The sequence below is a fragment of the Oncorhynchus mykiss genome, chromosome 3 (assembly GCF_057628025.1).
Source record: "Oncorhynchus mykiss isolate SJ-2025 chromosome 3, ASM5762802v1, whole genome shotgun sequence".
Taxonomy (NCBI): Eukaryota; Metazoa; Chordata; class Actinopteri; order Salmoniformes; family Salmonidae; genus Oncorhynchus; species Oncorhynchus mykiss.
The window spans coordinates 79,550,026-79,564,092 of NC_143024.1; the positions used below are offsets into that span (position 1 = coordinate 79,550,026).

Consider the following 14,067-nt stretch of genomic DNA (forward strand, 5'->3'; position numbering starts at 1 on the left):
CTCCCTGCTTTATTTTTCTATTCAGAAGACTATTCAAATAATGTATCCACCCAGTTAATGTGTCCAGGCCCTGAAATAGACATAAAGCAACAAGTAGGTCTGGTAGTTGGGTGTAAGGAACTAGATCGACATAGTAACAGCAATAACAAAAAAATGAAAATCCTGTATATTATGAATAACAACATGAGTGAAGAACAACTACAGTAATGTGTACACATATAGAGAAACATGCTCACTGCAGAATGACAACTTAAGGCCACTGGTCACACCATGATGGGAGAAAGACAGTGGTATAGAGAGGCCTGGGAAAGAGTTGGTGCAGGTGTCAAATTGATAAATAAACATTGTTTTTGAATACATGTTCAAATTGAACATCGTTACATTTCCTGCACTTGGTAAATGGATCACTATTCAAAAAAGCATCAATAGTTATCATTATTTACAGCAGTACAACTGCTCTTGCCTTCTCTCTCCTTTGTTGACAAAGAAAGTAGTGAGCAGAGGGACACAGCTGAATTCTTCACAGAAATAAAACCATGTGAGTGAGGTTGAGGCACTCCCATGATCTACTGATCTCTGCCTTTACCATAGTGATTACATCATGGGACTTTCCATCACAGCCACTAGTCCATATTAGATTGCATGGGTCCAGTTCTCAGAGTAACAGCATAATAATCAAGTTAGGAACCTGGCTGGAGGCTTAGCTACTATCATTCAGTTCTGAATCTGGTGTAGAGGGCAGAGGCTTGTAAACAGTGACTTCTTTGAGAAAAAGAAGACAGCTTCAATGTCGGTTTTCTGATTTATTTTTTGTGATAATTATTTTCATAGTATTTATTAAATATATTTTGTTAAGCCTCTGTATCACCCCTCTGTCACTGGAACTTCTGTCCGCCACCATTTATATTCTGCCAGAATTTCATCTTGCCTAAAAATAAATATATTATTGTGGGCTGAGTGGCCTTCTGATGCTCATGTCATCTTGTTGTTCCAACCACAGCAGAAATCGGTTCAACATGTCACGGAGAACATCGTTAACTGGGCCTGGAACACAGCTGAAGCGTGGGTCAGACCAAATGGTCAGACCAATAACCAGATATTCCTTGTGTCCGCTGGCCATGTTGAAGTCTGTCTTCTACTCGTCCCCTTCCCGTATCCACACCAGATGGTAGGCGTTCCACAGGTCCAACTTGGAGAAAATGGTGGACCCCTGGAGCGGCTCGAAGGCCGAGGCTTTGAGTGGTAGCGGGTAGCCTCAATGATGTCATTGAGGCCCCGGTCGTTGATGCACGGGCGCAGGGTTTTGTCCCTCCTCCACATAGAAGAACACTGCGCTGGCAGTGGAGGAAGAAGGACGGATACACCCTGCAGCCAGACAGTCCTCTATGAAAGTCTCCATAGACTTGGTTTCCGGACACGACAGCGTATACAGTTGTCCCCGGGGTGGTGTGGTGCCCGGAATAAGATTGAGCCCGCAGTCATAGGGTCGATGCGTTGGAAACGAAGTGGCCCTGGCCTTACTGAAAACCTACCGGAGGTTCTGCTACTCCATGGGAATGGCGGAGAAGTCCGAGGATACTTCCGAGCCCACAGGAAGGCATCCCGGGGCAGCCTCCACGACTTCAGGCAATGGGCGTAGCAGAACGGGCTCCAGTCAATGATAGCACCAGCAGTTCAGTCGATGAGGGGATTGTGTAGCTGGAGCCAACAGAATCCCAATACCACAGGAACCTGAGGAGACTTAATCAGCATGAACGGTGTAGCCTAGCTGTGGTTCCCTGACACTCGCAGGTTGACGGAGTGGTATTGTGGGTGACCCTGCCAATAGAGCGTCATTCCAGCACTCTGTCATCTATGGGAATGGAGAGGGGCTGAGTGGGGATGTCCAGTTCTGACACAAGGGTAGTGTCCATAAAACTCTCATTGGCCCCAGGGGTACGGAATTGGACTTCCTCCCCTTCCTATGTTCCCGTATCCGCCCATCAATCAGGATGGTCAAGGTGATGAGCTCGTCCTTAACTTCCTCCGATAACCGTGCAGGAACGTGTCAAACAGGGATTCCGGGTTCCAGGTCTGCCACACTGCGGGAGTGGAGTAACTTCCGAGCAACCTCTCTACCGGACAACGGAGCATTGTAAACATTCTTCACCTCTGCCACAAATTCCTCCAAACTGAAGCACATGGTAGACTGTTGTTTCCACAGTGTCCTAGCCCTGCCGAGAGCCCTCCCGGAAATCAGCGTGATGAGGTACGCTAACTTTGAGCGGTCCGAGGGGAAGGAGGAGGGCTGCAGCTCGAAGATGAGAGAAACGCCCAACAGTTTTCGGACCCTCTCACGAAGCATTCAGGGTCAGGTAAACAGAGTTCTCGGAAAGCCAGGGTGGCAGGGAGAGATGAGCTGCTGACAGCCGGGTTACTGAGGGGCTGTGGTCATGGTAGACTGCCTAGTCGACAACCCACGGAATTGCTCCAGCAAAGTATTCAACCTACAGTCATGGCATTCTGCCAGAGTCTGAAAACCTTCCATGACACCAAAAAGCAACTCCTCGTGCCTCCCAATGGTGGCTCCTTGGGAGCAGACAGTGTTGCGGAGCTGGTCTGAGTTTGCTGGGTCTATCATGGCCAGTTCATACTATTACGGCTCAGGAAAAGACCCAGATGCAGACAATTCAGGCAGCTTCATTAAATAGTACCTGCAAAACACCAGTCTCAACGTCAACAGTGAAGAGGCGACTCCGGGATGCTGGCATCCAAGGCAGAGTTGCAAAAAAAAGCCATGTCTCAGACTGGCCAATAAATATAAAAGATGAAGATGGGCAGAACACAGGCACTGGACAGAGTAACTCTGCCTTGTAAGCCAGCATCACGCAGTCACCTCTTTACTGTTGACATTGAGACCGGTGTTTTGCGGGTACTATTTAATGAAGCTGCCAGTTGAGGACGTGTGAGGCATCTGTTTCTCAAACTAGACACTAATGTACTTGTCCTCTTGCTCAGTTGTGTACCGGGGCCTCCCACTCCTCTTTCTATTCAAGTTAGAGAGAGTTTGAGCTGTTCTGTGAAGGGAGTAGTACACAGCGTTGTACGTGATCTTTAGTTTCTTGCCAATTTCTCGCATGGAATAGCCTTAATTTCTCAGAACAAGAACAGACTGATGAGTTTCAGCAGAAACTGGGTCTATCCGACAGAGATGGCCGCCTCGCTTCGCGTTCCTAGGAAACTATGCAGTTTTTTGTTTTTTTTACGTGTTATTTCTTACATTGGTACCCCAGGTCATCTTAGGTTTCATTACATACAGTCGAGAAGAACTACTGAATATAAGAGCAGCGTCAACTCACCATCAGTATGACCAAGAATATGACTTTCGCGAAGCGGATCCTGTGTTCTCCCTCTCACCCAGGACAACGGAATGGATCCCAGCCGGCGACCCAAAAAAACGACTTCGTAAAAGATGGAAACGTACCGGTCTTCTGGTCAGACTCCGGAGACGGGCACATCGCGCACCACTCCCTAGCATACTTCTCGCCAATGTTCAGTCTCTTGACAACAAGGTTGATGAAATCCGAGCAAGGGTATCATTCCAGAGGGACATCAGAGACTGTAACGATCTTTGCTTCACAGAAACATGGCTCACTCGAGAGACGCTATTGGAGTCGGTGCAGCCAGCTGGTTTCTCCACGCATCGCGCCGACAGAAACAAACATCTTTCTGGTAAGAAGAGGGGCGGGGGCGTATGCTTTATGGTTAACGAGACGTGGTGTGGTCACAACAACATACAGGAACTCAAGTCCTTCTGTTCACCTGATTTAGAATTCCTCACAATCAAATGTCGACCGCATTATCTACCAAGGGAATTCTCTTCAATTATAATCACAGCCGTATATATTCCCCCCCAAGCAGACACATCGATGGCTCTGAACAAACTTTATTTGACTCTTTGCAAACTGGAATCCACATATCCTGAGGCTGCATTCATTGTAGCTGGGGATTTTAACAAGGCTAATCTGAAAACAAGACTCCCTAAATTGTATCAGCATATCGATTGCGCAACCAGGGCTGGTAAAACCTTGGATCATTGCTATTCTAACTTCCGCGACGCATATAAGGCCCTCCCCCACCCTCCTTTCGGAAAAGCTGACCACGACTGCATTTTGTTGCTCCCTGCCTACAGACAGAAGCTAAAACAAGAAGCTCCGGCGCTAAGGTCTGTTCAACGCTGGTCCGACCAATCTGATGCCATGCTCCAAGACTGCTTCCATCACGTGGACTGGGATAGGTTTCGTATTGCGTCAAATAACAACATTGACGAATACGTTGATTCGGTGAGCGAGTTCATTAGAACGTGCGTTGAAGATGTCGTTCCCATAGCAACGATTAAAACATTCCCAAACCTGAAACCGTGGATTGATGGCAGCATTCCCGTGAAACTGAAAGCGCGAACCACTGCTTTTAATCAGGGCAAGGTGACCGGAAACATGACCGAATACAAACAGTGTAGCTATTCCCTCCGCAAGGCAATCAAACAAGCTAACCGTCAGTATAGAGGCAAAGTAGAATCGCAATTCAACGGCTCAGACACAAGAGGTATGTGGCAGGGTCTACAGTCAATCACGGATTACAAAAAGAAAACGAGCCCAGTCACGGACCAGGATGTCTTGCTCCCAGGCAGACTAAATAACTTTTTTGCTCGCTTTGAGGACAATACAGTGCCACTGACACAGCCCGCAACCAAAACATGCGGACTCTCCTTCACTGCAGCCGAGGTGAGTAAAACATTTAAACGTGTTAATCCTCGCAAGGCTGCAGGCCCAGACGGCATCCCCAGCCGCGCCCTCAGAGCATGCGCAGACCAGCTGGCTGGTGTGTTTACGGACATATTCAATCAATCCTTATCCCAGTCTGCTGTTCCCACATGCTTCAAGAGGGCCACCATTGTTCCTGTTCCCAAGAAAGCTAAGGTAACTGAGCTAAACGACTACCGCCCCGTAGCACTCACTTCCGTCATCATGAAGAGACTAGTCAAGGACCATATCACCTCCACCCTACCTGACACCCTAGACCCACTCCAATTTGCTTACCGCCCAAATAGGTCCACAGACGATGCAATCTCAACCACACTGCACACTGCCCTAACCCATCTGGACAAGAGGAATACCTATGTGAGAATGCTGTTCATCGACTACAGCTCAGCATTTAACACCATAGTACCCTCCAAACTCGTCATCAAGACCCTGGGTCTCGACCCCGCCCTGTGCAACTGGGTACTGGACTTCCTGACGGGCTGCCCCCAGGTGGTGAGTGTAGGTAACAACATCTCCACCCCGCTGATCCTCAACACTGGGGCCCCACAAGGGTGCGTTCTGAGCCCTCTCCTGTACTCCCTGTTCACCCACGACTGCGTGGCCACGCACGCCTCCAACTCAATCATCAAGTTTGCGGACGACACAACAGTGGTAGGCTTGATTACCAACAACGACGAGACGGCCTACAGGGAGGAGGTGAGGGCCCTCGGAGTGTGGTGTCAGGAAAATAACCTCACACTCAACGTCAACAAAACTAAGGAGATGATTGTGGACTTCAGGAAACAGCAGAGGGAACACCCCCCTATCCACATCGATGGAACAGTAGTGGAGAGGGTAGTAAGTTTTAAGTTCCTCGGCGTACACATCACAGACAAACTGAATTGGTCCACCCACACAGACAGCATCGTGAAGAAGGCGCAGCATCACCTCTTCAACCTCAGGAGGCTGAAGAAATTCGGCTTGTCACCAAAAGCACTCACAAACTTCTACAGATGCACAATCGAGAGCATCCTGTATGGCTGTATCACCGCCTGGTACGGCAACTGCTCCGCCCACAACCGTAAGGCTCTCCAGAGGGTAGTGAGGTCTGCACAACGCATCACCGGGGGCAAACTACCTGCCCTCCAGGACACCTACACCACCCGATGTCACAGGAAGGCCATAAAGATCATCAAGGACAACAACCACCCGAGCCACTGCCTGTTCAACCCGCTATCATCCAGAAGGCGAGGTCAGTACAGGTGCATCAAAGCTGGGACCAAGAGACTGAAAAACAGCTTCTATCTCAAGGCCATCAGACTGTTAAACAGCCACCACTAACATTGAGTGGCTGCTGCCAACACACTGACTCAACTCCAGCCACTTTAATAATGGGAATTGATGTAAAATATATCACTAGCCACTTTAAACAATGCTACTTAGTATAATGTTTACATGCCCTACATTATTCATCTCATATGTATACGTATATACTGTACTCTATATCATCTACTGCATCTTTATGTAATACATGTATCACTAGCCACTTTAACTATGCCACTTTATTTACATACTCATCTCATATGTATATACTGTACTCGATACCATCTACTGCATCTTGCCTATGCCGCACTGTACCATCATTCATTCATATATCTTTGTACATATTCTTTATCCCTTTACACTTGTGTGTATAAGGTAGTAGTTTTGGAATTGTTAGTTAGATTACTCGTTGGTTATTACTGCATTGTCAGAACTAGAAGCACAAGCATTTCGCTACACTCGCATTAACATCTGCTAACCATGTGTATGTGACAAATATATTTGATTTGATTTTAGAAAGTTATTTGATTCTGGCCATTTTGAGCCTGTAATCGAACCTATAAACGCTGATGCTCCAGATACTGAACTTCTAAAGAAGGCCTTTTTTATTGCTTCTTTAATCAGCACCACAGTTTCTAATGATCAATTAGCCTTTTAAAATGATAAACTTGGATTAGCTAACACAACTTGCCAATGGAACACAGGAGTGATGGTTGCTGATAATGGGCCTCTGTATGCCTATGTAGATAATCCATTAAAAATGTGCCATTTCCAGCTGCAATAGTCATTTACAACATTAACAATGTCTACACTGTATTTCTGATCACTTTCATGTTATTTTAATGGACAAAAAAATGTGACAAGGATATTTCTAAGTGACCCCAAACTTTTGAACGGTAGTGTATGTTTAATTAGCAACCAAACAATTAAAGACATGTACAGACTAGTACTGTACACACACACACCACCCACCACCCCTAAACCCACACTCCTGTCTCTCATTGATGATTAAAAAAAGGCACTCATTATTGTTTTCAGAAAATGCAGGTGTGCAGACTACGTTCCTCTTTAAGCGTGTTTCAACTTAATAAGAGGCCAACTCCAAGCAACAGCTTGTGTTCCTATTTCCAAGGCTGAAAAACAAGGTCATTACAGTGCACTAACCAAAGCAAGGCCTTGATGTAACGATTCTCGTTGGTGGAAGGAGAGGAGGACCAAAATGCAGCGTCGTAAGTGTTGGTCATATTTTAATTGAAAAACTTAACACTACACAAAATAACAACAAAGAGAAAACGAAACAGTTCTGCCAGGTGAACAGACACTGAACAGAAATTAAACACCCACAACCAAAATGGGGAAAACAGGCTACCTAAGTATGATTCTCAATCAGAGACAACGATCGACACCTGCCTCTGATTGAGAACCATACTAGGCCAAACACATAGAAATATAACAGAAAAAAGAACATAGACTACCCACCCCAACTCACGCCCTGACCAACCTAACACAGAAACATAAAAAAGGAACTAAGGTCAGAACGTGACACTGACTACTAACGTAGTAAACCACTGGCATTCTACAGTGCCTTGCGAAAGTATTCGGCCCCCTTGAACTTTGCGACCTTTTGCCACATTTCAGGCTTCAAACATAAAGATATAAAACTTTATTTTTTTGTGAAGAATCAACAACAAGTGGGACACAATCATGAAGTGGAACCACATTTATTGGATATTTCAAACTTTTTTAACAAATCAAAAACTGAAAACTTGGGCGTGCAAAATTATTCAGCCCCTTTACTTTCAGTGCAGCAAACTCTCTCCAGAAGTTCAGTGAGGATCTCTGAATGATCCAATGTTGACCTAAATGACTAATGATGATAAATACAATCCACCTGTGTGTAATCAAGTCTCCGTATAAATGCACCTGCACTGTGATAGTCTCAGAGGTCCGTTAAAAGCGCAGAGAGCATCATGAAGAACAAGGAACACACCAGGCAGGTCCGAGATACTGTTGTGAAGAAGTTTAAAGCCGGATTTGGATACAAAAAGATTTCCCAAGCTTTAAACATCCCAAGGAGCACTGTGCAAGCGATAATATTGAAATGGAAGGAGTATCAGACCACTGCAAATCTACCAAGACCTGGCCGTCCCTCTAAACTTTCAGCTCATACAAGGAGAAGACTGATCAGAGATGCAGCCAAGAGGCCCATGATCACTCTGGATGAACTGCAGAGATCTACAGCTGAGGTGGAAGACTCTGTCCATAGGACAACAATCAGTCGTATATTGCACAAATCTGGCCTTTATGGAAGAGTGGCAAGAAGAAAGCCATTTCTTAAAGATATCCATAAAAAGTGTTGTTTAAAGTTTGCCACAAGCCACCTGGGAGACACCTGGGATTCCACAACATGTGGAAGAAGGTGCTCTGGTCAGATGAAACCAAAATTGAACTTTTTGGCAACAATGCAAAACGTTATGTTTGGCGTAAAAGCAACACAGCTGAACACACCATCCCCACTGTCAAACATGGTGGTGGCAGCATCATGGTTTGGGCCTGCTTTTCTTCAGCAGGGACAGGGAAGATGGTTAAAATTGATGGGAAGATGGATGGAGCCAAATACAGGACCATTCTGGAAGAAAACCTGATGGAGTCTGCAAAAGACCTGAGACTGGGACGGAGATTTGTCTTCCAACAAGACAATGATCCAAAACATAAAGCAAAATCTACAATGGAATGGTTAAAAAATAAACATATCCAGGTGTTAGAATGGCCAAGTCAAAGTCCAGACCTGAATCCAATCGAGAATCTGTGGAAAGAACTGAAAACTGCTGTTCACAAATGCTCTCCATCCAACCTCACTGAGCTCAAGCTGTTTTGCAAGGAGGAATGGGAAAAAAATTCAGTCTCTCGATGTGCAAAACTGATAGAGACATACCCCAAGCGACTTACAGCTGTAATCGCAGCAAAAGGTGGCGCTACAAAGTATTAACTTAAGGGGGCTGAATAATTTTGCACGCCCAATTTTTCGGTTTTTGATTTGTTAAAAAAGTTTGAAATATCCAATAAATGTCGTTCCACTTCATGATTGTGTCCCACTTGTTGTTGATTCTTCACAAAAAAATACAGTTTTATATCTTTATGTTTGAAGCCTGAAATGTGGCAAAAGGTCGCAAAGTTCAAGGGGGCCGAATACTTTTGCAAGGCACTGTATCCACTAATGTAGTGAAAATACTTGCATTGTAACTACTAATGTAGTGAAAATACTTGCATTGTAACTACTAACTACCTACAGTAACTACTGGTGGCCAAAAATGCCATGCTACACTAATACTAATCTAAAACAACAAATAATACAGGGTTCATGAGGGATAGGGTTAATGCGTGGATCATAAGGCAGCTGTTAGTGGAGCTTCTGTTCCCAGTGGATCACTTGGTTTCATGGTTCCTTTTACAGTATAACTGCTCCCTGTACCAAAACAGCATAACCGCATAATATAAAGGAATTCATTTTGGAGCCGCCGCAAGAAGTACCATTAGCCAAAGCTGTGTTTATATTAGCTGTAACTGACAAGGTTCTCAATTTTATACATATGCCATTTAGCTTATACCAGGGCTCCCTTTAGTTGGCTTCAACACTTACAGTACAGTTCATTCAGAAAGTATTCACACCCCTTGACATTTTCTACATTTAGTTGTGTTACAGTCTGAATGTAATATGTATTACATTTAGATGTTGTGTCACTAGAATACACATAATACCCCATAATGTCAAAGTGGATATACGATTTTTTAAAATACATGAAAAGCTGAAATCTCTTGAGTCAATAATTATTCAACTCCTTTGTTTTGGCAAGCCTAAATAAGTTCAGGAGAAGAAAGGTTACTTAACAAGTCACATAAGTTACATGGACTCACTCTGTGTCCAATAATAGTGTTTCAAATGATTGATGATATTTTTAGATTTCAGTGCAGCATTTGATTTAGTGGATCATTAAATTATTTTGACAAAATTAATGCATTATGGTTTTAAGGAGGTAGCATTGAATTGGGTACAGTCATATCTAACTGACAGGAAACAGTCCACCTATATCAATGGTTCATTTTCTTCCCCTAATGTGTTAAACTGTGGAATACCGCAGGGCAGCTGCCTTGGGCCACTCTACTTAATATACACCAACGACCTCCCTATGCCTTGGTTGAAACTCAAGCTACTATATTTGCAGATGATACTACAATTTATGCAGCAAGACAATCGGTTCAACAGGTACAGCAAGCTTTGCAAGGAGATTTGGAGATTATCAGGAAATGGGTTTGCCAACAAACTTGCTTTAAACACCAAGAAAACCAAAGTTATGTTGGTCTGTTCAACTAGGAAAAGGCCAAAACAGCATGGGATACAATTAAGTATGGGAGGAGTACAAATGGAAGAAGTGGCAGAAACCAAACTACTGGGAGTGCAGCTAGACAACTGCTTATCATGGTTGTCTCAAATAACTAATCCATGTAAAAAAAAATATTAAAACAGCATGCATAATCAGAAGGATAGCTAAATATTTACCAGGGAAAATCCTTCAGCAAATAACACAGGCATTGATTGGTTGAGAGTCAAGTGAACTATTGTTCGGTGGTCTGGGGAAATGCATCATCTAGTGAAGTTAGGAGGCTGCAGAATGCACAGAATAAAGCAGCAAGGATTGTTTTAAGGCAGATATATGGTTCTTCTGTTGCAGTCATGCGCAGTGTTCTTGGTTGGTCATCAATCGACAAGATAATTGAAAAAAACATGCTTATCTTATTTGATAATATACATCATTTAAAACGGCCAAGTTCTATTCACAATGGTATTCAGTTGGTAAGAGACCGACATTCCGTAAATACTGGGAATAGATTGTCCACCATCTATGCGTTATCCAGACAGAAAAAAGAAATGGGCAAAAGAACATTTCGATTTAGAGCAATAAAGAAATTTAATAAATTAACTGAGCAAACTAGAAACCTTTCAATATATAAGTTTAAACATTATTTAAAAACAATTTAAATATAGTATATAGAAATGTTGTGGGACTATAGTAGATGAAGAATCAATATTTTTTTAGATTGAGTATTTATTGGGTCATTATGCTAGTGTATTATGTATGTTTGTAATAGTGTGTTATATGTGAAAGTGTGTTTGTATTATAAATTGAATTTTAATGTTAAGGACTCTTGGAAGATTAGTCCAAATGGGGACTAAAAGAGATCCTAATAAAATAAATAAAATCAAATGACTACCTCATCTCTGTACTCCACACATACAGTTACTATAAGGTCCCTCAGTCTAGCAGTGCATTTCAAACACAGATTGAACCACAAAGACCAAGGAGGTTTTCCAATGCCTTGCAAAGAAGGGCACCTATTGGTGGACTGGTAAAAAAAAAGCAGACACATTGAATATCTCTTTGAGCATGGTGAAGTTATTCATTACACTTTGGATGGTGTATCAATACACAGTCACTACAAAGATACAGGCGTCCTTCCTAACTCAGTTGCCGTAGTCGAGGAAGGAAACCGCTCAGGGATTTCATCATTAGACCAATTGTGTTTTTGAAACAGTTACAGAGTTTAGTGGTGTGATAAGAGAAAACTGAGGATGGATCAACAACATTGCAGTGACTCCACAATTCTAACCTAAATGACAGAGTGAAAAGGAGGAAACTTTCTACAGAAAAAAAATATTCCAAAACGTGCATCCTAAAGTGAAAAGAACCACTCTTCATACTGTATTTTCAAGCATGGTGGTGGCTTCATCATGTTATGGGTATGCTTGTCATCGGCAAGGAGTTTTTTTTGTATAAAAATACATGGAATAGAGCTATGCACAGGCAGTGTCCTAGAGAAAAACCTGGTTCAGTCTGATTTCCAGATACTGGGAGACAAATTCCCATTACAGCAGAACAATAACCTAAAACACAAGACCAAATATACATTGGAGTTACGTACCAAGACGACACTACATGTTCAGGAGTGGCCTACTTTTTACTTAAATTGGCTTGAAAATCTATGGTAAGACTTGAAAATGGCTGTCTATCAATGATCAACAACCAACTTGACAGAGCTTAAAAAATTGTAATAATGTCCAAATATTGTACAATCCAGGTGTGCAAAGCTTTTAGAGACTTACCCAGAAAGACTTACTGCTAAAGGTGATTCTAGCATGTATTGACTTATGTGTGTGATTACTTATGTAAATTAGATATTTAGGTATTTCATTTTCAATAAATGTGCAAACATTTCAAAAAATATGTTTTCACTTTGTCATTATGGGTTATTATGTGTAGATGAGTGTGGAAAAATATTTTTTATCCATTTGAAATTCAGGCTGCAACACATCAAAATATGGAATAAGTCCAGGGGTATGAATACTTTCTGAAAGCACTGTACATACATACTGTACATTCATACTGTACAGGAGAGTTGTTGTTCCCGCTGAAGCAGCAAAGCCCCTCAACCACGGCAAGGCGGAGTCCACGAGAGGGGATCAAAAATCTGAAACGAGGACCAGCACTGGGTGAAGAGGTGATGGAGTCGAGGTTTCCAATGTTCTAGAAGATATTGTTCATTAAATGGTTGGAGAATGTGCTTATTGTGTTTAATATGCTTATTGCGAGAATGTGCTTTATTTTTGTATAATTAAAAAAAACTTTTGACCCCTTTTTCTCCACAATTCCGTGGTATCCAATTGGTAGTTACAGTCTTATCTCATCGCTGCAACTCCTGTACGGACTCGGGAGAGGCAAAGGCCAAGAGCCATGCATCCTCTGAAGAAGCACGACAAAACCAAGCCACACTGCTTCTTGACACAATGCCTGCTTTACCCGGAAGCCAGCCACACCAATGTGTCAGAGGAAACACTGTACACCTGGCGACCGTGTCAGCGTGCATGCTCCCAGCCCGCCACAGGAGTCATTCGAGCGCGATGGGAGAAGGACATCCCTGCCAGCCAAACCCTCCCCTAACCCGGCCAATTGTGCGCCACCCCATGGGTCTCCCGGTCGCGACAGAGCCTGTACTCGAACCAGGATCTCTAGTGCCTTAGACCACTGCGCCACTCGGGATAATGGGCCTATTCTTTGCAGATGGTTAGAACATTGGAGAATGAGATTTTTCTGGCATTCACTTAAAACCTGTCCGGCGATTTCTTCGAGCTAACACAAATATACTTAATGAACAGACAATCTATCAAACATGAAAAACATTTGGAATAATACAAATTAAAAATAAAATGTTTCCAAAAAACAAATAAGGTATATTGTTCCATACATCATGATACTTCTTCCTCTTCCTCAGGCTCCTTCCTGGTTTGGACAGTTGCAGTCAATGAGACATCTTCATCTTCCTCAACCTTATCATGTCTCCCCGTCTTGGAAGATACTGATACAGTCTGGAATCAAACAGACATTATTACAGTATCATTACATAGAAACCAGTGGCTAATGAGAAACCTAATTCGTAAGTTTAGTCACAAAACAATGGAGGACAGTGAAATACATATGTAGCAACTTAATTTGATCACCCAGTTGCGGGAACTGGAACACTTCCCTGCAATGTAGGACATTTAACACTTGTAGTGTATTTGAGGTTTAAAAAATCTTCAAAAGTTTGCAGTTTCCACTTTGAAATTCCAGATTAGATTTTCCTCATGAAAAATGTATCAACCCTTACAAAAATGTCTATGAATTATAGTTTTCATAATAATTCACATTTCCTGTTACTGAACGATTATTTTCCTGCTGTAGCAAACTGACTCAATTTAAGATCCTACATCTGTAACTACTCACTACTCACAGCATACCTGTTCTGGTGCCTTGGCCACGAATGAACTCCTGGAAAATATAGTCCAGGAAAAGAAAATATATTAACTTGAGCAAAATCAATATATGATCATCTAATGCAAATGCATTCTTTTCACAATGCAAAATCAGTT

General features: G+C 42.9%; 1 protein-coding gene across 9 annotated transcripts in view; it reads right to left on the bottom strand.

Moving 5' to 3' along the window:
• Positions 1 to 14,067, bottom strand: part of LOC110520455 (nectin-3) — a 100,147-nt gene that overhangs the window by 75,754 nt on the left and 10,326 nt on the right. For 3 of the 9 annotated variants that reach the window (XR_016494819.1, XR_016494820.1, XM_090230226.1), the window contains 2 exons: positions 13,936 to 13,966; positions 13,404 to 13,524 (listed from right to left, as the gene is read on the bottom strand). The exons of 1 other annotated variant lie outside the window; for it this stretch is intronic. Coding sequence is in view for 6 of the 8 variants with exons in the window: in XM_090230226.1 (XP_090086352.1) it covers positions 13,405 to 13,524; positions 13,936 to 13,966 (151 nt within the window). In the remaining 2 variants the exon portion in view is untranslated. Of the gene's footprint in view, positions 1 to 7,334; positions 13,525 to 13,935; positions 13,967 to 14,067 lie in introns of those variants that run through there. 5 more of the 9 variants (XM_090230230.1, XM_090230227.1, XM_090230224.1 and 2 more) reach the window with 4 other exon arrangements.